Source organism: Ischnura elegans, chromosome 8 (assembly GCF_921293095.1).
Source record: "Ischnura elegans chromosome 8, ioIscEleg1.1, whole genome shotgun sequence".
NCBI classification, from domain to species: Eukaryota; Metazoa; Arthropoda; class Insecta; order Odonata; family Coenagrionidae; genus Ischnura; species Ischnura elegans.
Window position 1 is genome coordinate 67,289,184 of NC_060253.1, and position 26,522 is coordinate 67,315,705.

General features: G+C 40.9%; 1 protein-coding gene across 5 annotated transcripts in view; it reads right to left on the reverse strand.

Annotated features, from left to right (window-relative positions):
- LOC124163273 (laccase-12-like) overlaps positions 1-26,522 on the reverse strand; it is a 113,679-nt gene that overhangs the window by 11,602 nt on the left and 75,555 nt on the right. For all 5 annotated transcript variants that reach the window (XM_046540064.1, XM_046540063.1, XM_046540067.1 and 2 more), the window contains 5 exons: positions 8,631-8,803; positions 7,439-8,151; positions 4,644-4,854; positions 3,248-3,357; positions 2,273-2,518 (listed from right to left, as the gene is read on the reverse strand). In XM_046540064.1, the coding sequence (XP_046396020.1) occupies positions 2,273-2,518; positions 3,248-3,357; positions 4,644-4,854; positions 7,439-8,151; positions 8,631-8,803 (1,453 nt within the window). The remainder of the gene's footprint in view (positions 1-2,272; positions 2,519-3,247; positions 3,358-4,643; positions 4,855-7,438; positions 8,152-8,630; positions 8,804-26,522) is intronic.

Below are 26,522 nucleotides of genomic sequence, written 5' to 3' on the forward strand. Positions count from 1 at the left end.
TTTGTTGCTTCACTGAAGATACTACCACTGAAAGTTCGCTTATCTCTTGGTCACTATCACTTTCCTGAATGTCCGGGAGTCCATTGATAGAGTTTACTTGCTGCCTTCCGCCTGCGGCTCTACACATTCTAGCAAAATGATTATTTTTCTTACACCGAGAGCACTGTTTGCCGTATGCCGGACAACGGCCATACTCATGCACATACCCACAAAATTTGCATTTACTCTCAACACCCTTATGAGTATCCCGCAGTTCCTTTGGATGCTGCCTCTGCCGTGTTTTTTGTCGCGTTCCACCAACCCAGTTTCGATTAAGTACATCAACATTGGGCTCATCCTTAACTAACAGTTCTTTGTCCATGTCCTTTTCACTCTTAATATTATGTACCTGTTGAGATACTACTACGTGGGATCTACACAAAGCTAAAGCACCCTTAGCATCAATATTAGGAACGCTCAACAGCTTTTCTTGGAGTCTTTTGTCCTGTATCCCACTAATAAATATATCTTTTACTAAGCTATCTGTTAGTGCTCCAAATTCACACTGTAAACTCAGATTTTTTAGTGTCGACATAAAATGCTCAAACGATTCACCCATATCTTGGCGCCTGTTGAAAAATAAATACCTCTGGTAAGTCACGTTGGTGGCCGGAATATAGTGTTCGTCAAATTTCTGCAGTACGATATCTAGTTTTTTTTCATCTCCAGCATCCAGCTGGAAGGACTCGTATACTTCCTGAGCCTCTTCACCCGCTGAATGTAGCAATATCGCTACCTTCCTGGCCTCCGTTGCCTTGTCGTAATAGGCATCCACAAACGTAACGAATTGGCGCCGAAACTTCTTCCAATTCACTGCCATATCCCCAATAGTGCTTAACGCGGCCAACATTCCAACTGGCGAAGCCATCACCGCTGCCACCAAGTTTTATTACTGAATCTTTCACAAAAAACATCACATACTTTGTGATACAGATCTCTTCTTTAGATCACATGCATGAATATACATATGTTCATGATCACATGAACAACAACTAAGACTCCCTCTCTTGGGAGGTTCATACATCAACCAAACAAAAGAACAATAATACAAAACAAGATAACACACTATACAACATGTACTATTTGCTCAGACTCCTTTCCAACAATTATTTCTAAATATAGTAAACTCCCAATTTACGTTGGCAGATTATTTGCTGTGGTGAATTAGGTATTCACAATTATTATGGAATGGAACAAACTACTACTGCATTGGCTTTTTTTCAGGAAAAATGGGTTTGACTGTTTAAGACTGCAAACTGTTTCCGCTATTGATTCAATTAAGTCAAGTATTTGACCCACTGCTCACTAGTAACTTAAATTTATGTCTGAATGTAGGGAAAGTCAGACAGCCACACTGATCTAATGTCAAATGAATGTTTTGAGAGATTTGAGTTGTATTTATCATAGAGTGTATTACAGTAGATTCCGGTTCATTGGGACATATCGGGACTTGTGCACTTTGCCCCAATTAAGTGGCTGCCCCAATTAGGCGAACTATCCTGTATACGGGCATAAAAAAACTTTTAAACTGTAGAAAGAAGACTAAATAATGTTTATAATGCAACATAAGTTTATTAAACTATTAATTTGATTAATAAATAAGCTATACTAGTTATTTATTATCATTTTTATAAGAATTCAAGAATTATAACAATTTAGTTAAAATAATTTTTCACAGCCTCGGGCGACGCTGAACGAATGTCTTTTACTAAGCCCTATTAAAGAAAAGTCCTATCCTCTTGCGGATAGTATAACATCAAGATCTTTCAAAATGGGGCAAGAATAGGACTGGTTTCTGTTCTTCTCATTTGGGTTCTGTTCTCCAAGATCTGCCCCAATTAAGCGGCTGCCCCAAGTAACCGGTGGACCCATAAAACGGAATCTACTGTATTCCCTGCAAAAAATTTAACATGGGAGATCGTCCCTCTCTCCTAGTAAGATTTCCATACTCCCCTCACCTAGATCTCCCCCCCCCAAATTTGATGCTGGATCCACCCCTAAAACTTTTCCCTAGGTTTTTAGGAAAAACCCTCGAAACCCCCTAGGTTTCGAGGGTTTCCCCATTTCAAAAAAATGTTGACATGTGCCATTTGGTTGCAGTTTACTTACTGCCTACTCTGCTCTTCAGAACCCCAATTAGTTGGGAGTTCACGGTGGGGAAAAGAAACTTTTCATGTCACAAAATATAATTTTCATATTTATGATGGTTAAGGAAAAAATTGATGAGGCATACCCTTTGAACCTTGAAGACTGCGACTGGAGTGTAAGTGGTGTTAGGAACTTGATTTCTCACTCCTGCCTCTACAGGAAATGGTAGGAATGATGGCCCACTTCTTCTTCCAGTGGTGGCTGCAGATGATGGGAATGGCCGGAAACGTCCTTTCCCGTTAACTAGTATAGAAGGTGGCTTGTTATCTCCATCTCCATGGTGATGAGAAACAAATGTGACGACTCCTAAATGATGTGACCAGTCGGTTATCTGAAATTATGATTGATATCATTAAATTACTTCACTTTAAACTATGAGATGATGGATAATATGGAGAAATTGCATTGTTCTGTTTTGGGGCACTTATAAAAGATTCCTGTGGCAAAGATTTTGATATTATATATAGTAATATTTTCATTAGAAGACTTTGAAAATAGTTACATAAAATATTTTATTAAAATATCACTCACTCTACTCGCAGTAAAATTAGAGAAATTGAAATATCCCTCTCCATAAAAGTGGTTTACACAGTTAAATATTATATAAATATTTGAGTTTTATAGCAGAAGAAAATAATGAAATGGTAAATGAAGTTCGTGGTAATAAAATGCACGCCCGGAACTACAATGGGGCAGAGGGACAATGTGCCCTGGGCAGCAGATTTCAGGGAGTGGCAAGAAAAGTTTATAAAAAAGTCTTTTAATATTTCTAAATAAATTATTTTACAATAGTTATTAATTATTTAACAATTATTAAACCAGAGCTAAGTCTTTGCTGGTCTATGATCCGCTGGCATAACTATTGGGGCTCAACCAGTCCTGCCCCTCGTAATGTGATCTTCAATGTTGACCTTGAATTTAAAACATTAGCCTTGAGAATGGATAACAGGATGGAAGCAGAATAATTTCTCTGAACGGGCGCACAAACCCAAGAGGAATTCATTCATTTTGTTTACCAGGAAAGTGCTAAATGAAGTGTAAAAAAATTATGAATTAATACCTGCATAATATGATCCTCCAGGTCAGTGTCATAAAGGGCAGTATGAGGGTCTTGTTCCTTTGGAGTGCGAATGATTAGAGCTCCATAACTCCCATCTCCCCTCTGGAGCCCTGATAATAATAATTATGGAAATACATTTATTTATCACTTGTTTTAAAAGAGGAGAGACATAGGTGGTGAAATATACAACTGATCATTTCCTCACATCTTCTGCTTGAAAATCGAAAACTGTATAAAATTTAAAGTTTGTAAAAGCCTAATTAACGGTTTACACTGTTTAGAAGTTAAAATTTGTACATACATAGTTTTAAAATAATGGGTATCATTCACAATAATACTGTTAACACGTTGTGTACAGATGGCGAGAATTCTCGTCATTTTTTTCCCGAACGTTCCGGACGGATGACGAAGATTCTCGTCATTTAGGCGCATCAACCTAAACAATTTTAAAGGGTATCGCAAGCGAATACATTGTACGGGAAAAAATTATGAGAATTCTCGCCATCCGTACGCAACGTGTTAATATAAGATTTACCAAGTATAACATTGGGTCCATTATTCTCCAGTTTACTCTCCAAATCCAAATGCCCTGATTATTCCATTAGGTTTTTCTTTTCATTTCCAAATGTAAGTCATAGCACATTATGTCAACACCTTGAGATATTGGTTATAATTACTAACTATTAAAATTCAAGCCCAATTATTTCAAGGAATGAAACAGCTATAATACCTAAGTCTCCAAGTTCCACAAAAATATTATTGAAAAATATAACTCCTCAAAACCAGCTCTGTGGTAGGATGATCAGGATGATAAATCATATGAAATGTTACTGAAAAAATAATTTTAATTGAAGTGGAAATTGAAAAAAAATATCATTCACCACCACCAATTATCCACGTATAGTCAATATGGATTTAATGTTGGCTCAGCCCCTTAGCATCCACTACCAGGGGCGGATTCAGGATTTCTTTCTGGGTAGGGCACAAGCAAGACCATATCCAGGATTTTGTTCTGGGGGGCCTGGGGGTCCAGACCCCCCAAAATATCAAAACACAATTATTTTCCTTCATAAAAGAAAAACAAAATATTGAAAAATCATGAATTTACAGAATATTTCTTTAACAATTGAAGTTTTTTTGATTATGAAAAGTGTTAAAATTAGTTAATAACCCATTACTTATTGTTAGTACCCTGTCTTTCAAAAATTTTCGCCCCAGGTTTTGGACCCCCATGAACGAAAGTCCTGGCTACGTCACCGCACAACTGGCCTTCATATTGGCAACACCACAGAAGTCTTCACAGAAACTTGTAACACCAATAAAGCTTTCAATGCAAGTTGTGACACCACAATATGACTTAGAATTAGTTTTGAAATTTGGGATTGAGTAAACTTACCAGAATGAGAGTGCCAAAAGTGAGTTCCAGGCGAAGATGCATTGAAACGGTACACAAAAGAGGCACCAGGAGTGATTGGACACTGAGTCACAAATGGAACACCATCCATATGCGGGGAGCCTCGTTGATGTAAACCATGCCAATGGAGACTGGCGCCCTCTTCTGGCATGGCGTTCTCAAGGACCACCTCCACCTCATCACCCAAGCACACCTAAAGCAATAAAAAATCTAGTTAAACAGAGAGAAATGCGTACACTTTCTTTTCAACTCATCTACAGAAAAATATGTGGAATATATTTACTTATAGAATATTCTTCCATTTCTTAAGGAATAGTTAATCATGATTTTGCAAATAGTGGTACATGCAGCCCTCATGATGGCATTGGGATTTCCCTATCCTACTCTTTCCATTCCTATCTTTTCCCTGGAGTTGTTGCTGGGCTCTTGTCGCGGCGGCACCTTCTATCCTTTTCCCTTTCTCTGTCCTTCCCCTCCTTAGGTGGCAGGTGAAAAGTCTCAGACTTATAGACCTGGCCCTGGAGTGAAACTGTGAGCCCACCCTGGAAACTTGTTTCTGCTATTTTTTCTACTCGTCTACAGAAAAATGTGAAGAACATTCTTAGTAATAGAATATGTATACATATTCCATTTCTGTAGGAACAGGAAATCTGATTTTGCTAGAGGTACTCGTGTCGCCTTCATATGATGGCGTTGAGATTCTATCATCCCACACCTTTCCATCCTTACCCCTTCTAAAAGGGCGTCATTGGACTCTCATCATGGCGGCGCCTCCTATCCCTTTTTCCTTCCTCTCCTCCCCCTCGTGAAGTGACCAGGCAAATAAGTCATAACTTGGTCCCAGCCCTCAAGAGCGTATTCTCGTGAGGCCCACCCTGGGCACCCTAACCATTGTCTTTTCTATTATGGCTACTTTTATTTTCAACCTTATCAAATCTAACATCTTCATAAAGCTCATCAAACAGGGAGATATGCATAAATGAAGTAGTGACTATCCAAAGAGACCAGGGGCGCAGCTAGGAATTGAGGCTAAGGGGGGATTTATGCACAACTAATACCGGGATGTCTGGGGGTGTGGAATACCCACCAGGGTAAGCAGGAGGTGTGGGGGCACTCCTTCAGAAAATTTTCAAGATAAATGGTTCTAAATGGTGAGTTTTACGGCTTTCAGAGGGATATTTTAATAATATTTACACTATTCTGTAAGTAATATCAATCCAATTAAGTAAAATGGATTAGACTTTTAAAAATTTCTGAGCTCTTAGGGGGGTTTTATCCCCCAAAACCCCACCCTCGCTGCGCCACTGAAAGAGACGTTTGTGTGCTTCTCAGAAAGAATTTTACATTACTTATCACATCCAAAGCATGCGATATTATGGAAAAATGATTAGGAAATCAGAGTTACATCCTGAGAATTGAATCCAATACATATTTGGTTATTTATTGGAGAGAAAAGTTTAATTTTTGTGATGTATTAGATTAGAGAATCATAAGGTTCATTTATACAAACTTTAGCTAGAAGGTCTGGGCTAGAGTATGGAAATGGAATAGCAAGGCTTGGCTTCAGCTCATGTGGTCATAGGGAAATTCTCCAAATCTAATGAACTCAGGGGCAGATCCAAACTTCAGGTTTGAAGGAGAGAGGGCAGTCTCTGAGCCTTACCACCTTAACCCCTCACATGCAAGCATAATCTACTACTACATATGAATTAGTGAATACATTGCTCATTGGAAACAGGATATAAATAAATTGTAATGTCATTTTCTATTTATAGATCCAGTAAAAATATTTACTGCATAAAATATAGCATTTGAAAAGCTCTTTGTGGGAATCCAGTCCTATTTCCCTAGGATCTTTGTCTGTCCCCACCACACCCCCATGAAATTTCCACGACATGGAAGATGGAAAATAAAATCAGCTATTTCTGTCTGTCAATGGCATAATTTGATTGCAAGAATGACCTTTATTTCAAGAGGAAATTTGATTCCCTATTAAGAAGAGGCCAGTGTTCTAGAACTTGTTAGTAGTGGGTTTGTGTTTGTCTGCCAATGGGAGGATTTGATTTCCAGAATGGCCTTCCTTTTTTCAAGAGGAAATTTGATTCCGCAGGAAGAGGGAGAGGCCGATGTTCTAGATCTCATAAGTACAGGGGTTTTGCTTGTCTGTCAATGGCATAATTTAATTTCAAGAATGACTTCGTTTATTTCAAGAGGAAATTTGATTCCCCATGAAGAAGGAGAGGCCACTATTCTAGAAATCATTAGTATTGGGTTTGTGCTTGACTGTCAATTGCATAAGTTGGTTTTTAAGAATGGCTTTATTTATTTCAAGAGGAAATTTCATTCCGCATGAGAAAGGAGAGGTGCCTGCCCTGGAGTTCTAGAACTCAATACTGGGTCTGTGCTTGGACTAATATTTCCTTGAGCAAAGGATCAGAATGCATGAGGCAGTGGAGCAGCGAGGGGGGTTTTGGGGGATAAACCCCCCCCCCCCAGAGCTCAGAGAAATTTTCAAGTTTAATCCAATATATTTAATTTGATTGATATTACTAATAGAATAATGTGAGTATTAATAATATTTCCCTCAGAAATCCGTAAAAATCACCGTTTTGAACCATTTATCTTAAAATTCCGCAATTTTAAATCTCGCACCTGACGCTTATCCTGGTGGGTATTCCATACCCCCACACACCCCGGTATTAGTTGCACCTAAACCCCCCCTAGTCTTAATTCCTGGCTGCGCCCCTGGCATGAGGAACTAAACAGAGGCAACGCACCTGGATAGCGGGGCCGGGCATAGTCCTGTTGACCACCACAATCGTCCTCTGGACGCCATCGGCGGCGATACAGTGCTCGAGGTCGCAGTGAGACCGATCCAGTGGGCACGCGTAACACGCCTTGCTCATCGTCTCGTACCACTCCTGCACGAAAAAGTAGCGGCAAACCATCGGAGGTTCGCCGGCGATGCATTCGCGGTGGCAGGGGTGACGCCGCTCCTCTGACGGCCTCTCGGTCGTGACCCGCGGTGCGGTCGGCGGTGCCGCGGTACTACCGCCGGTCGCGTCTTTGGGAGGGTGATCGGTCGCCTTGACGGACACCTCGCCGTCGTTCTCCGTGTTGATGGAATTGTCCGGCTCCCGCGTCGGGTCGTGTATGGTCTGGTACACGGAGGAATTGGGATCCGGGACGTGCCCCAAGGTGAGGGAGAAGTTGAGGAAGAGGCCGGGGTCTAAAAGGTTCCCGTGACGGCGTTTCGATCTCGCCTCCTCCGTTTCTTTGCTCTCCTTGATGTCGGCGGAATGAGGCTGTTGGACGGTGTAGGGAAGCGATGAACTAGGTATTGCGGTGGGAGGAGTCGGCGGTATTGAAGGTGGTAGAGTGACCGGTGCTGTTTCCGAAGGCTTCATCGGGGGCGGAAGGGTAACTGCAGGCGAATCATCGGCGGAGGTTGGATAGATTTCTACCTCCAGAGGTGTCCCCTCTCGGCTATCTGCGTGATAAATTAAAATTATAATGATGATTATTTATTTATACAGGGGTTAACCCAATTTATAAAATTAGATTGAAATAAAATACAAGAAAATTACAGTTTCAAAAAAGTTACGAGACCGTATTACAATACAATTATATTAGAATTTACCTAAATTGGAAAATTATTTCTAATTATAATAATAAGGCAAATATTAATTATTGCAATCTGATAATTTTTGCTTTTATATACCTGTCAGAAAGCACATTTATTGGTTAGGTAAAATTTTGATATTATGTTGACCGCAAATATGTACATAATTATAATATCATATTACATCTAGTTTTTTTTTAACTAGGACATCGGCCTAACGGATTAGATTGAATATGACTTCGCACTGGGGCAAAGTCAGATTCGGTATAATGCAAAAATATTTTCCATGCATTCTCTTTACTTTTGAAAATATGATATAATTGCTTTATTTTGATCTGGGCCCTTACCATTCCACTCTGTACGATATTCCGCGGGGATAGGGTTTAGCCTCAGTTCCTCGTCTTGTGCTTTCAAGGTAACGGCACAGCAAAGCAGGACCACCAACGTAGTCCTCACCAGCAAGAAGAACACGCCATCTCCGCAGGCAATTCGCAAGTGGTGATGGACGGGTGCCATTGCACTGATGGAAAAAATTAAATTATTAATCGAGAGAAAACTTATCTATTAACAGATAAAATAAGTGCTTGCTTGAATTTTTGCACTGCGAATGGATAGGTTTTATTCTGCACTCAATAATTATAAATATTACTTGATCTTTTTAATTGGTTATGTATGCATCTTTGATGTGATTGGAATCAGGTCTCTAATGAAATATTTATCCACTTGCAAAGTTTCGCACATTATTTACGCATCGTAAGAAATTAAGACATTTTAAAAAATAAGACACAAACTAACACATTGAACACTTAATCGAAATTGAAATTGTAATAATGAAAGTACAAATTTCATTTACTACTTCTATAGAGTCTTTTGTTTTAACAGTTAACAATTATCAAGCACTAGAAATACATGTTAAAAATATAGGAAAAAGGATGATATTAGAGATTCAATTCCAATGACAACAGATTTTAACACATTAAATACATCATTCGGATACCTCCTCCAATATCTCCTACTATGGAGAAAGGTGTGAATTAGAAACTAAAATAGATAGTAGGCGGAATTAGCATGAAAATTCGTGGCAGCCATTTTAGCTGATTCGAGAGAGTTATTTCATTTTCCTATTAATAAAAATTTAGGGACTTAGAGTGGAAATCTTCCCCCAAATATGTATTTATTCATATTCAGATCACTGAACAAAGCTATTTTATCAATCGCCCCTGATATTTAAAATGTTTCACTCGCTCTATGTACTCTCTTGTCGTTTTAAAATTAACAATACTTTAGGGTATTATTTAAATATTTATCTATTAGCATTCATTCCATGTCCTATAAAAATTGTGCCAATAAATCACTGTATACATATTGTCAATTAATTGTTAATTGACAGTTTTTGTGCGGAGCATCGATTTCATTTTGATCAAATTTTTGATTCGGCCTTTTTCTAGAATCAGTTTCCTCGTAGGAATGCGACAGAGCACACTAAGATACTGCGCCATCGATTTTAGAATAAGGTGAGAGGGTGCAGAGACAGATGTCCCGAGGCAACAAATGTGAATAAGAAGGATTAGACTCTTTTCCGGTGAACGGTGACTCTGAATGTCTCTCGGGCTTCCCACCGGGTTAGGGACTCCATTTCTGCCGACGTTTCGACGATAGCTGCAAAGTGGGCTACTCAATCAGCAATGAGGACGATGATTAATTATTTCATCGAAACGTCGGCAGAAATGGAGTCCTAACGCGGTAAGAATCCCGTGAGATATGCAGAGGAAATAAATGTGAATTTTACCGCCTCTATTTTTATATTAAATACCCATTGTGCCAATAACAATTTCATGACATAATGTGTATAGAATATGTCTATAAAAATATTTTAATCACTAGTTTCTCATCACTTCAGTAAGCGATTCAGACACATGGTAATCAATCTCATATTCCGGCCAAAATCTATTTTGATTAAGGTGACCCAGCGTCGACGTTTCTAGTGGAAAACATATGGGCAGTTGCATTCCTATCCTCCTTTCACCGGTCACATGCACATGACGTGATATCCCTCACGTTCCGCGATGCTAGTCCGAGAAAGGCGCTATTAATTTTGATTGGCCGAGATGCAACGCTCATAGATCGAGGACTCGGAATAGAGCGGCGTAAAGTGTAATCTTCACCGCATCCACTTCCCCTATATTGCGGGAAATTACGCCACCTTACCGCAATAAATGTATATAGCCGATTTCCTTTCACTTTCCTCACCACTGGCCGAGCGTAAGAGATTCAGTACATTCCCTCACAGCATCCCTTCGCTTTGAACTGTGGACAGAAACAAGAATATTTCGTCTAAAATTAGCAATGTGACCAAGAGGTGGATTTAAGGGCACGTGCCTCCCCCTCAGACGCTTAAAAAATAGTCAAGATTTATAATACGGTTATTATTACGTTCGTTATGTGTACTACGGAGCCTCAAACATTTTAGCCTTGGGCCCAAGTCAAGAAGACAGATTTGCCAGTCATTGATCGTTCACTAATCAGCGCTCGAAAAAAAGCATCGCCCAAGTGGGGAATGGGCTCGAAAACCAATGTTATTATATACGTAACATATTAATATTTTCACATTAATAACTTTCATATTAAAACAAATAAAATATTTCGCACAATAATTGCCGTATGCTGTTTTTAATCTTAAATATGACGAGACCGTTTGCCTGTTAGACTCTTGTGCCCCCTGGAAAAAAATCCTGGATTCGCCCTTGATGCGACCGCATACATAGTGTACCACCAAGAAAAGATATGAGTTCATGAGCGAAACGAGCAACTTTGGAAGAACTATCTTCAAATCTAATTAACCTTGAATACATCATGTATTTCCCAGGTTATGGATGATACATTATGGAAATAATTCACGGTACGTGATACCATTCCATATGTAGCGGCAAAAAGTAGAAATTAATTTTCTACTTCCGATAATTCGCGAGCTCAATAAAGGTGGTTCCATTCTTTTAATATTACCTGTTTTTCGAAGTGTGAAGGCCTGTTTACACGGTAAATTAACTCGTACGTGTGAATGTCTTAATGTATGAACGCGTGAATGAACACGAAAATGCACCGTGTAACCACCCAACTTGCGCGAATGCATGTACAGAAAATAGACCCTGTTCTAATTGGGTTCATCCATTCGTGAATGTCCCATTACGGTCTACAAAAACCGCTCACGCAAACAGACTATAACTCGGACGTGTTAATTCATCGTGTAAACGGGCCTTAAGACAAATAATTGACAATCGCCTCATGGGCATAGGAAACCTTGAATAGATTTACGATATGAGTGATGATAATGGACCTTTTAAGGTGACCCGAAAGATGAGGTCATGCTGCATCATAAACTCCGATGATGGTGTTTATACAACATCGCAACAACCATTCTCGTGGCTGACTCTAGCCTTCTGATGTCCATAAAATATATGGCAGCAAATATCACCATGGTTCCCTACTTAGACGCACCTTCCTCTCATCATTACATACTGAGACTGATGCAAGCAGGGTTCATATTGTAAGCTAAAGAGTATTCATGCCCTTGAGCGGGATTCATACTGCTATATACATAGCAAGGACTAAAATCGACCGTCTTTTAAAATACGCTATAGTATATTTTACTATGCTATATCGTATTTTTATTTTGTCATTTTCTTCTTTTTGGCCGTTTATTAAGATGATTTATTTTTTTAAATAGTGATTAAATTAGAATAATTTTGTGGTGCAACAATTAGAATTAGAATTCACATGTTTTTATTTTTGTTCTAATTGTAATTACGAAACTTGGCAAATGAAATTTCCGTATTTTTATCAAACACTTGTCCTGCTGAATTGTTTAGTAGGTTTTTCTTAAAATAATTTCTGAATATCTAAAAGAACCGTGTCCACGCATATCGGACCCCAGATGCATTATCGCTGGGAGGTATTGCATGCAGCCAAGTCGCCGCGGAAGTTAATAAACGAACAATGACCTTTATCCGCCCCAGGCTGTTAAGGCGATACTTGTCTAAGCCTGAGAAAAATGTTGATTAAACCTAAATATATATCATTAAAAAACCTGATAAAACTATCGTTATAAAATAATGAACTTAGCAGAAATAAGATAGTAGAGATAAGTCACCCCCAACCGACTAGTTTTTGAGTGAACAGCGAATTGAAGCAGAATCACGTTAATCAAATGAAAATTTTAAATTGTCTTCAATTGATTGATGATCGAAAGATAGCTGGAATATCTCCAAAAAATCTCTATTCAAGCCGAGTTCGGGCTCTTGAGAAGGAAATTAACATGACCGAGATGCGAAGCAAGGTGCTTCCTACCGCTTGTCACGAGCATAATAAAACAATCTGGCACTTTTATTTTCAAGAGAAATGGAAGAAAGCAATTAATGTACGCGGAAATGGAAGTCGGGATTCAAACAGGCTAGTAGTCACTGCGGGGGTAATTATTAATTCCTTCCGCGAATTCATCATGTAAACTGATATTCCGAGACGTGGCCTGGTCAGTTTTTATTTTGAGCGCTCGTATGAGAGTTAAATTTAATACAAGTACATTCAATTTGTTTTATCACAGCGATCACAAAGTTGGTTAACCAAACATATATTTTCTGGTTTTAATGAACATTTTTTCTAATCTTAGATAAGTACCACCTTAACAGTCTGGAGTGGATAAGGTCATTGTTAGGGGGTGTTGGGAGTTCATTACTTTCCGCGGAGTTTCGGTTGCATGCCTTCCACCGATACTGAGTCTGAGGTCTGATATGCGTGGACAAGGTTCTTTTAGATATTTATCAAAACATTTAAACATAATTTGTCAACCTAGTGAAATAACCGGTTCAGTGATCTGTCAGTTAGATCCAAGGGTGAAACTGAAAGGTCACTGAACGGGTCGTCATGATAAACGGTCATACATTTAGGCTCCAACCGGTGGCTGATACATATGAGGGGCTGCTGGGGGCGCCCGTCCCCCTTGCGGGGCCACCCGAATTGTCGAACATTGCTATATCATAAAATGGCATTGTCTTGTGTAACTGTATAATCAGTTTAAATGAATCTTTCTTAAACTTTGCACGTGAGTTGATTATGTTTTTATTACGATAGAATTAAATGTAGGTAAAGATGTCTTTTGCACTCCCCCCCGAGAGGGTAGAGAATCAATGGGTTCAAATCAAACTCCCATTCCGCTGAAATGTTTGAGCGGCTCAGTCATATGTGAAACCTTCTCCGAAAATTATTTACTGGCTAAAGAATTTTGGACTCTATAACATATGCTAGTTACAAATAACATGTTTTTTCTTCAGAATCTAGGGGTGCAGTATGTACTTCTAATATTCTGTGTATGGCTTTAGTTCTACCTATCGGCTTTATTCAGTGCATAAACGTTTCTCCCTCGCCATACAACCAGGCATGAACCTTTCTGCAACCATGCGATAAGAAGGAATGAAAATATGTAGGACAAGCTTCCTTCCGGATGAGATAATTTGACCGTTCAAGATAACAGCCAGATTGTACGAGCAGGACATGAATTCATTTTCTTGTGACGATACCTCGAGATGAATTCGTTGACTCCATGCTTCACAATGTTAAGTTGTGAAAATAGATACTTTGAAGATTATGATTTTTTCATAATTATTTCTTTATGATCCAAAGCTATTGCCGTGATAAAACCTTTTTCTGACGATATAAGGATACACTGTGTGTTATAGAAACAAAGAATCTACTTAAATAATTTACTGGCCTTCGAACTAAAATTCAATTTATTGCGGTTATTAAGGGGAATAGGCCGAATCACATTTGTTGCCTATAGTAAATAAATAGATAAATATTTGGCCTATATTTTCTTGACTGAGGTGGGACAAAATTACTATAGCCGTCGACACAGCCATAACTTCCAATGCTATTGATACTAAAAGTAATATTTCGCAATTCCCAACGGTCCCAAGCGGTTGAAACCACACTTAATCCCTGATTCTACCATGACAGCCTGCTTACATCATCCATAATTACAGGAAAAAAAATCTTTTCAGATCCCTTTCTTCGGCGGTGAATATCTTCGCTACTACCTATATAGCGCAGGGGTGCAGCTAGGAATTAAAGCTGGGGGAGGTTTAGGTGCAACTAATACCGGGGTGTGTGGGGGTATGTAATACCGAGGAATACCAGCTCTGGTAATACCCACCAGGATAAGCGGTTGGTGCGAGATTAATAAATTGCGGAATTTTAAGATAAATGGTTCAAAATGGTGAGTTTTACGGCATTCTGAGGGATATTTTATTAATCCTTACACTATTCTATTAGGGATATTAATCCCATTAAGTAAAATGGATTAATGTTAAAAATTTCTCTGAGCTCTGGGGGGGGGGGGGGTTTATCCCCCAAACCCCCTCACACCCCAGTCACTGCTGCAGCGTAAATGTGAGCAAACATGTGCTTTCCTCTCGCCTCCGTAGTGAGATCACCCAGTTGGACTTCCCGGTAGGGAGGTAGGTAGTAAAACAATTGAGTCAACGCATTGACAAGCGATGCATATCGGCAGCCCCGAGGGGAAAACATTCTTATGGGTGCCCTGGAGCGACACAACACGTGCCCCCATCCACCGATCCAGGGAAGAAAGGGAAGGCGTGAGGTGAGGACAGGAGGATAAATAAGAGCGGAGAAGGCTCTGGCCTTGTTTCTTGGCACCTGGGGCGACCGCGTCGCCTCGCAATCACCGCCTGGAATGCGGATCACACGGAGCATTACGTGTTCGGGTGCGGAGGAGTAGGAGATGGTAACGCAATCTCTCAAGAAGGTGTAAAAAATGAGAGTGGTCGTGGATTGTTATACGAGTAGAACCTTGCTGATTCCGGAAAGAGAGAAAGAATTGTATTCTGCACTCCAAGGTTGACTCGAATCATGCATGGGAGCGGAACTAGGATTTTATGGAGGAGAGGGATGAGAACAGGAAACTGAAGTTACGAAGCAGGGTATCGAGCTGGTAACTGTGGAACCAAACAAAGGGGAGGCACCAGTCCGCCACGTTCAAGCTTGATTTTTGGTGCCACTTCGGGGAGGGGCGGTCTGGGGTTGATGGGGGCCCCTCGGCTGGGACTCACGATGGGGCCCTCCTTACAGGGGGATTCGGGGGTCTTCCCCCCCGAAAATTGTAAGAATTTGCACACCCGGAAATGGACTTTGCCGTAATTCCGGCTCTTTAAAACTGCATAAAAGTTAATAAAATTAACAATTTCGTAAGGAAAAATTACTATTAAAATTGATAATTTCACAGTTAATAAAATTAAAGAAATGTATTATGGTTCTTTTACCTATTTATTGAATTTGTCGCTTGAAACTGCACTGAAATCTATAAAAACCTCTAAAATAACCGTTTCTAATAACGCATTTGGTAAAAGTATCAGGTTCTCTTTTATTTTCTGACACTTCCATTTTTATTAGTTTTCATATTATCTTTTTACCCTGAGTATGTGGTAAATAAAGCAAATAATAACAACGTAGAACTCTATAATAGCAAAAACTTTGGTTCAGGTAATCCGAGTCTTTTTTTTATAACACCTTCCATTTACGCTTCACGATAAATACCCCCCCCCCCCTAATCTCGGGGCCCTCGGCGATCACCGACCAGCCAACGGTCAGACCGCCCCTGACTTGGGGCACATTTTAACCGATTACCGCCCACCGTAGCCTATGAAAAATAGACGAAACAAAACGAAAAATAGGCGCCCGAACGAATCATAAAGAACTTTCTCTAAACCGAAAAGAAATACTTTAAATTAAGTTTTCCTTTAATTTTCTTTAACTTTTTAAATACAAATAATGATGATAAACGTCTCGGAGTAAAGGTCTGAGAATGAAATGAAATAGTTTGCCATCTTATCGATATATTCCTTTAAGTAATAGCATAGAGTAAGTATATACTTACTCAATGGTAATAGTCTTCGGGGCTATGAATTATAATGGCAAACAATTTTGCTGAGGTCAAGAAAAATAAATCGATTTAATAAAAATAATGAAAATAGGGCAGGGGATTGAAATTTTGAAAAGCAATCACACAGTAAGAATGTCGCGATTTCATAACATTTAAAGAGATGTTGGTCTCTCAAAGTTAGACAAGCATAGACGCGTTGGGAGACGATGGAGCGTATACTCTCTCCTACGAGAAGAGTTTCCTCTCTCGAAACTCAGGTGACTGTACTCGACCTTGCTCTTCGTTCATAATTTTCATCGCCTCTGGTGACATCATCAGATATTTCCAAGGACTTTCTTTGATGCAAGCCAGCGAGGGAGCCTCACATAAGGTTTTGAATAGGTAATTGGAGATCCGCGATAAAGGCCATCACTGTGACAGCGATCTCCATAATATATGCAACTCTGATTGGTTTCCGAGGAAATTTCACGTGATTCCTCTCGACGAGGCAGTAGCTCAGAATTCCAGCCTACTTCCTGATGGATGGCATGCATGTGATATAGTAATATTATGAATCATAGAAGTGAGCTACGGTAAAAGACCATGCTTAATTTAAAAGGAAGTGGTTATCGAAATAATGAGTTGTTGATTGTGATTGATTCGGAGCAGAAAGCCATGTAACATTTAACAAGTATGAATCCTGTCTTTGGTAAGGGTATTGCGTTTAAAATATGAATGAATGTTTTTACTCAAATTGAGTATGTCTTAGCTTGGAAGTTTGTTTTAGCTGACATATAATCAAGCATATTCGTGGCATAAGAAGCTTTTCAATGATCTAGTTAATTGTGAAAGAGAAATACTGTATTTGCGAATTTATTTGCGTTAAAACTTCTCAATGAGACAATGTTTTTAGATTTTCGGCTCGAATAACTGCGAGGAAAATGGTGGCTTTCGTTTGAATTTTTTAAACTAATTTGAAACGTTGATACCTAATAGAATAATCGTTGTCTCCACTATGGTTCGATACTTTGCTTTCCTTAATTTAACCAGAAAAAATTATTAACAAATAAATAGCATTTTTGGGAAGGTGCATGGAATCGCAGTTGTGATATGATTTTCAAATAGATCTTAATGAACTGAAGTTAATAATTAAATTGACAATTAAAGTGATTGACTTTGGCATGAGCCGATATTCACTGCAAGTCGAATGTAATTTTATTTATAATTTGACCAATGATTCGTGCAACCCTTATTTATGCCTAAAAATGATCCGCCGTTATAATAAGAATTATTTGCGTCAAAAACAGCTATGATGCAAATTAAGTCATACGCATTTTAATTTTTCCGAAATCACTCAATTGAACGTAAAAAATTGATACCGAAACTGTTATTTATTCTAGATCGTGATTAAGTACAAGAATTTAGAAAAAGCTTAGATTATTTCTCCCAAAATTATTCCATAGAATCAGTTCTTTAGCTCTTAAGGCCGTTTTACACGGGGTACGTACTAGCAAAATCTGACGTGTGTACGAAGGCGCAGTCAAAATTGCATCGTTTAAACCGGTGAATTGCTAGAACACATGCGAGAATGCGTGGACGTGAGATGGCAAAATAGCCCCTGTTCTAATTTCGTTCATGCATTCGCGCAGTTCCACGCCATTTTAGAAATTAATACAGCTCTAACCTGCGCAATTCCGTGCCCCGTGTAAAACGACCTTTAGAAACTAAAAGCCGTTCTTCTACATCTGGATTCGTGCCTTTTCGCAACATATTTCATTGGATTTCCCCTTTGTTTAGGTCGTTGATGAAATAAATTCGGTTAATGCTGTAGTCAAAGCTAGGAATTGTTGTTGAATATCCAGTCTCAGGGATTTTGATTTTAGATGTGACGATTTCATCTTTTGACAAGCCCATAAACTCGAGCTATTTGAATTGAAAATGCTTCTGAATTTGAATCGAGTCACTTTAATGCAGTGCACGTGGGAAAATGTGAAAGTAGAAAATCCTACTTTGGCTCAGAATTTACGTCATACTTTCTCAGCTTCCAGAATTCTGTGGAATAGCCTTCTGTTCCAGGAATACTCCTTTCACGATGGTTGATCTCTCTCGCTTTCTCCATCCTGGTCATCAGACTAGTCTTCCGTAAACAAGGTGCAAGTTTTCGGACTGGTATGCCGGAACATAATTGCCTCCTCATACCTTATGCTGATGGCTATGAACCCGGATCCGATGTAAGAACGGAAAGAAGCAGTAAGGGGTTCATCGATCGGAAGGAATAGAGAAATTACCCCACGCATTTTATATGCTGGAATGTTTCCTTCACGCACATTTAAAATATGATGCACTTATTTCGATATTGTTTTATCTTATCACACTGGACCCATAACTGTTCAAAAGGGTATTGGGATTTTCATCAGATAGGTGCATATGAAATCACCGGATGTCAATTAATGCCGTGTGTTACGAAAACGGCAATTAAGAATCTATTTAATTTTCAAATGACAAAACAAAATCGAAATATGTATATCACATTTAAAATGAGCATGAACTCATTATCCGACTCCTTCCCTCTTTCAAAAATACTGCACGTGTTACTTAAAAAAACATAAATTGAAAATCCCAATTCTCATTCTGATATTCTGAGTAATTCAGCGAGGATTTATCCTCAAAAACGAATGATCAACGGCCTTAAGACATTATCAGGCTGCAGGGAATAGAATGGTTCCATGAAGCTAAATGCTGAGCTCTTGCGGTTCATGATGCACGTAAACTGGACTTCAAGGAAGACTAGTGAAATTCGACCCGTGAAGCTTATACATCGAGCTCATCGATACACGTAGTGCTTTACCATCGGTATACATTTATCACTACGAATCTATAAATCTGCAACAGCGAGAAGAACGCACAGAATTATGATCGTACCGCGGAAATAAGGCTTAATCTGTCTGATCACGTGCCTTTCAAAATGCATTTAACCAGTTAAAATCCTGAGGAGGTATAATCGATAACCGAAGTAGGTATCTCACAAAAAGCCTCATCATCGATAAGAGGATGATTTGGCTAGGAATGCATTTATGGGTGAAAAAGAGGGTGGTTATGAAGCCAAGGGACCCTTGCTATTAACCGAAGGAAGTGGAGAGATGGCGGAACTAGAGGTGGGCGACCTGTAAGGCTGAACCAAAGACAGAGCTACCAATTACGATCCCAGTCAACACAGCAATTATGGCCACAATGAGGCCGAATTGTGGTTTAACTGTGGCAACTATGGCTACGGCTAGCCACAGCTTGCCGAATTATGGCTCGACTGTGGTTGCCATGCGGCAAGCCATAGTTTGGCTCGCGAAACATGCGCAACTAAGGCCACACTGTGGATCGTCTGAGGAAAGCCACAGATTGGCAAACCAAATTGTAAATATAAGTATATTACGGTTGCAATTGATACAGGTTAGTTGGTAAGGTATTAAAATGGAAGGTGGTTGATTTAATTGATACAAAGAAAGTGTAATATCCATACTTAAGCCAAATTATCCACTTAAACCAAGTGGCGGGCCACAATATGGCCGGGGCTCAAAACAATTATGGGGCCATAATGGCAACTCACTATGACCACAGTGCGGCCACATTGTGGCCACAATTTTTGTGTTGACTGGGATTTTTATCAGGGAATGGGGCTCATTATGGTAAGTGCGTAGTAGGGCTCAGCAGGATGCCCATTTCTCCTGCACTGATGGTGCAGTACCATCTAAAAGCAACAATTAATTAACCCCTTCCCTTGCCGTTATCTACGGCTCATCCGTACTCCGCACATTTTACCTGCCTCGTTAGATTAGCCAGTTAGAACGTCACGTTACCAGGTTAGAACGTACGTTTTCCGCACAGTGCCTAATGCTGTCTTGTCCGTGAGTGTTCGTATTCCGCACATTACCCCTAACCCAACTTTCTTGACAGCGAGCGTCCAAACTTCGCATATCGCTGCTATGCCAACGGCAATAGGTCGTCTCTCGTACCTTCAGTAGGTATATCGTTGTACATCTCTGGTACCAAAAGGAAGGAAAGCCTTGATTTGTCGTGAAAAAATGATGATTGTTGTTCCAAGTATATAATAGATTAACAACCCAAATTAAAATTCCACTTTCAAGTTCCAGTGAAGTTTTAATCAGCAGAACATACAGGCCATGATGCTTAAGAGTTATGCATGCATAGAGGTTTTACAAGGTGAATTTTCATTCGAATGATCTTGGGAATGACCATCATTAACCGTGAAAAACGGAAATTTCCTTCATTCGAATGATCATTCGAATGCATTTTCAAACATGTTATACATGCTCTCCATGCACTACAAAATCATAACTTTACCATATGGCGTAAAACTAGCTTGCATTGCACCAAGCAGGAATATCCCACGTACATCCCCCAACCCGTTCGGAACAACCATCTATTGGTCATTTGCGTAATACCTACAGATAAACGGATTATTGGACCTTTTTCGACCCTTGTTGACGGTCATAAAATGTCCGGAATATGAATGCGACGGTATCAAGCCGCCCATTGAATCAGATCTAAGCAGTTTTCCACCGAACGTGAAGTTTTCCTTGAAGCACGGATAACCACCGCGGATCCGCTAATGGGTATTTTGCCCGAGGCCGTTCACTTGACGTGTCACCCGGGGTCGTCGAGGGGAGAGGGGGGCGTGGTGGTTGGTGTGAGGGAGGGGGAATCCCGACTCACGCGCCGCAGTAATTGGATTTGTGAGCAGCGAGCGAAACGTGCCGTGTCGCGTGCACCGGGCGATAGTGAGTGGGGAGGAGGGGGGACCACGGATATCCCTCGCGCGCCCCAAGTTCAAGTTCAAGGCGGGTCGGGAGGAAAGCGAAGGCGCGGAAAACAAAACACGCGCGAATGATAGTAGCTTTTAGTGCCGTTGGAATGGGCGTACCCAGCGAGGGGAAGAGGGGTAGAGGCAGTTGGCCCCCCGTAGAAGCAAAAATCGCAAAAGTCTTAAAGCAAAATCGGCACTGAATTGAAACGAAAGTGTTCAACTTTTCTTTAAAGCCACAAAAAAAATATGTATTAGTATAAGATATGTAACTAGAATAAAACTGTTTTTTCAAGGAAATAATCTAATAAACTAATAGAGCGCTGTTATAATTTTCTTAAAATGTTGGTTTCATTCCTCTTTTCCATGCTAAAATGTTACAACTTTGCTTGCTCCCCCCCCCCCCTAGACCATGGCATGCCCCTCCCTAGACCATGGCTTGCCCCCCTCCCCCCCCGATTATGATCCTAGGTACGCCCTTGGCCGTCGGGGGGTGATTTCGTTTCCTTTCAAGGTGTCTAAAGGCCGTTTTACACGGGACACGCACTTTCGCAGGTTAGAGCTACATTTCTTCCTCAATCTGGCTCGAGAGAAATTAGAACGGTCTATTTTGCCGCCTTGCATCCATGCATTGTCGCATGCGTTCTAGCAATTCGCCGCTTTACCAGACGAAATTTTGACTGCGCCTTCTTTCATGCGTCAGATAGTGCAATTACTCAATCTTTTAACCCTACTTCAATACCCGAAACATATTTCTTATGCGAAGGATGGTTCTGACAAATATCCAATCATCTTCACTCGAGTAATGCGTTAAATGGTCAATTTGATCGATTCATAATCTTGGTAATATCCCCGGTATAGTTTTTTGGTCAATACTGACTAAGTACCGTGCATCAAATGACGGTTTTCAAGAATAAAGTTTCGTTAAACTTAAAAAAGTGACCGCAGCTACCGAACTTCAGGACCCCGCGTGTGTAGCTCAGCCTTGACGCGCGATCGAAATATCGCTTTCATATCCTTGGTCGCAAACTCTTTCCAAGATTTCTTATTAACATACTTAAGAAATCTCTAACTTATACTGTTATGCAAATTTGCTCAGATGCATATTTCGTAAACGAAATTCTACTTTATGTCAGATTTCACGTGAAATACGGGTGCGCCATTTTGCGTTGCAAATCTTCATCAAGCCGTGGTCAAAATCTGCAAAAGCCATGGAAAGCATAAACAAAGGAAAAGGTCAAAGGAATATTGCGTATTTTATTCCATACAAATCATAAAAACGCATATAAATCTATAATGTGTAATCATTTATGAGTATTTACGCTAAGTTTAAGTCTCTATCTCAGAAAAAGCCATTTTGGACTTTTATCCTGCTTTTTCCAATTTCGGACCATTGTGCGCCGCCGTGTCTTCAATAAATTTGCGTTGTTTCAGAATTTTGAGAATATATTAATAAATGTTTCCTTGTTATTTCTCATGGAAGGGATAAACTCGAAACGTGCTCTTCAATAACGCGATTGATTAAATGATTAGCAATAAATTAATGAGACTTATTCAGTCAATATAAATTTAGCAGAAAATCGACTTTTCGCATTTAGTTTAAAAATAAAATTAATCATGCAAATTTAGTTTATCAATGAATATGATGAAAAGCAGCATTAGATGCGATGCGAAAAGTATTCATTGATATTTATGTCCAAAATACTAATTTTACCCTAAAATGAGCGCATTGTAAGGTTCAGTATATCGATAGCATCAGGGAAAGGCAGGATTAGTTTAAAGGAAAAACTCCATTACTCAAGCAGGTTTATTGGGCACATCCGCACTCTACAGCCGCCAAACACACTCTCCGCTCTTCGTGGACGCAACTCCGATGGCCGTTCTCATAGCACGCCTCTCCGCGTGATATCTCCTCTATCTTCTCACTCGTGGCCACCCAAGAGGCTGCCTTCTGCTGACGCTGCACGGTTCTCACGCATAAGGCGATGGGGAGTGGGGTACGTGACAGGAAGGGTGATAAGACGAGACGCAAACCGCCAATGCAGCGGCCCGTGGGCGGTGGGTGGCGAGAGGTGGAAATAGGAGGTCACGTCCCATCTTCGTGATGCTTACATCACCCTCCCTCCAAACAACATTTAAACCCCCGAATAAATGGGGATGGCCGGAAACTGAAAAAATGCTTAATAAGTGACAACATATACCAAAGAACCAAAAACATCCAAGCAATTGGGATTACCCACACGATACAAAAGAAAAAAAAAATTAACACTCAGTAATGGTAAATCATGTCCCCAAAATAAAAGAAAAAAAACATAGCATTCAAGGAATAATGTTTACACAAAAATAAATTCTGAGAGACAATAAAAAATAAACGTGATCAAAACCATCGTGGAATAATAATTACACTTCTACCATTACACAAATCAACAAATTCAGTACATCAACAATAAAAGCACAAACCAAACTATGAAAGTACACTACAAACGCCACCGTGAAAGAAAGAATTGGGAAGAAAACAAATCATTCAAATATTTCACGCGCCTTTCTCTCTCTCACTTCACTTCTCCTCACTTTCATTTACTCTACGCGATACACAATAAAAATTTCTTCACTTTTCTCAGGATCTCTGACAGCCACGAAAAAGCTCTTCGGGGCAAGGGGGTTGGGAAGGGCAAACAGTTTTATTTTAAATCAGTCACACACTCTGAACATTTCACGCTACAATCACTGGCCTTTGAATTACTTTTCTCGTCTCGGCCGTAAGTCGTAGACACGGGGACCACTCACACCCACTGGGACCTCGTCGGGGGGGGGCAGGGGAGGGTAAGGGCGTCTTCTCGTCAATGACGTCTTCTTCAGCTGGCGGCGAGACGTCCTGCCGTCGCGGTCGAGGGCGGAGATGATATGGGGGTCTCCGCGGAAGTGCCGGCGTGTCGACCTTCGCAGGAATGCAGCCTATCTCACGCTCACCGCCCAGATGATGCCGCACTGTTTGTTGACACTCTTCTTCGCCGGCCGCCGAGTTAACACTCGATTCTTCGTTACACTCCGTATTCAAGTCTGGGCTTGATGCTTCCTCTCGAGAGACAGTGGACTCAGGGGGGGAAACTTGAGGGATTTCACCAACACTAGGGGTGGGGGAGGGCTCACTTTGGGAAGGGGGGGCTTCAATTCGCGTATTCGGCGATTCTTGAGGAGGACATGTGGAATTAGTCATATAAGGTAAATTTTTCCTTGGTCTTCCCCTCCCCCTTCTAAACACCTCAGGGCGGAAAATACAGTCAGCTTCTCGCTTTTGTTTTTTGCACGCTCGATCAGCACACGCAAACGGAATTTCGCCAATGCATTCCTCCCATTCACTATCGGATACGGCCTTTCTCGGTCTGCCACGCCGTCTTTCTCCGTGGGGTGGGGGAGGAATCGAAAGATGACTAGGGTGGGGTTTCACTCGATCCTTATGTACGATCACAGTCCTATGCTGAAGCTGCAATTTTAAATTGGAGGGGGAAAGTACTTCTATCACCCTATACGGTCCTTTCCAGGGGCTGTGAAACTTTCGCACTTTGCCCGGTTTAAGAACTGGGTCCGTCAAGTACACATACTCACCCGCGACATAATTTATCCCCCTTTTAGTGTTTTTTAATCCTTTAGCTTGTTCCTCATGGGCTCTGCGATTATTCCGTTTACAATCTTTCCAAATCACTTGCAGTCTATTTTGTAGCTGGGACACAAAATCGTCCACGGAAACAGGGGCGTTTTTCACGCACTCAAAGGGGGTCTTTAGCCTTTCCCCGAATATCACTTCATGAGGGGAACGACGTACGCTTCTATGCCAGCTTGAATTGTATGCACAGACTGCATAACCTACCCATAAATCCCAGTCATTGTTTTTGCAATTAACATAGTGGGAGATGATCTGAGCTATTGTACGGTGTACTCTCTCGACCCTGCCGTTACATTGGGGGTGGAATGGGGAGGTTTGTAACTTCTCTATGCCCAACAACCGACACACATTCTGGAAGAGTTCCGAGGTAAAATTACTACCCTGATCGGAAAGTATTTTTTCCGGGACACCGAACTTAAGTATCCAATCGCGCACCAGAGTAACGGACACAGATTCCGCGGTTTGATCCCCCAAGGGCGCCATCACCAAATACCGTGAAAAATGATCTATGATGGATAATACGTAACGATTTCCGCGTTCCGTTTTTGGGAGCGGCCCCACGATGTCTAGTGCAATGAATTGGAATGGTCGGTCCGCCTCCGGCAGCGGCTGCAATGGCGCCTTTGTCTTCCCATATGGCGACCTACGTAGACATGACACGCACCCCCTGACGTAATCAGTACAGTCTTTCTTCCATCCCGGCCACCAATACTGACCGCCCACGCGATACTTCGTGGAATTTACACCCATGTGCCCAGCGAGCCTATGGTCATGACACTGCGTTAGTATTTGCCTCCTCAAACCAGCAGGAACAACTACTTTGTGCACCCCTTCCTCAATTCGACACAGCAAGCCATCCGCAAATTCAAACTTATTCTTCCCGATCCATCCGATGCACTCTGCGTCTGCTTCTTGCGCCTCCTTTAGATTCAGTTCCTCCTCTGCAGCGACTTTTCTTACCTTGCGGCTCAACCCATCGGCATTCCCATGCAATTTCCCCGGCTTATGACACACCTCGTAATCGTATTCCGACAATTTTAATGTCCAACGAATCAACCGGCTATTAGGATCCTTCAGACTAAATAACCATTTAAGAGCCGCATGATCAGTGATAATGTTAAATTTTCGCCCATATAAGTAACACCTGAAATACCCTACGGCCCAAACGACGGCGAGTAATTCTCGTTCAGTGGCAGAATAATTTTGCTCCGCTTGATTAAGCCTACGAGATGCAAAGGCGACGGGATGTTCTTCTCCACCAATCTCTTGTGATAACACGGCGCCGAGGGCGTGATTACTAGCATCGGTAGACAACATGAACGGTTTCCGAAAATCAGGATATGCCAGCACAGGGGTGGAAGTTAGAGAGTATTTCAATTGACTCAAAGCAGCCTCGCATTCAGCGTCCCACTCGAATGCCCTCCCCTTTTTAAGAAGATTTGTGAGCGGCTTTGCAATCGACGCGAATCCCTTTACAAATCGCCGATAGTAGTTAGCCAGGCCGAGAAATGACTGCAGCTCTCGGACGTTCGTAGGTGTTGGAAAATCTCGCACCGCTTGAATTTTTTCTGATTCCGGTCGCACCCCTTCACCACTTATCACATGACCCAAATACTTCACGCTGCTTTCCGCAAAATTGCATTTCTCCATTTTTAACGACAACCCAGCGTCACTTAGCCGCTGGAAAACAGAGCGTAACCGGACAACATGATCATCCACCGTGTCACTGAATACGATAATATCGTCTAAATAGACGAGACAACGTTCCGGCTTAAGGCCTCTAAGTACGCCGTCCATCATCCGCTGAAAACTTCCCGGCGCGTTCCTAAGGC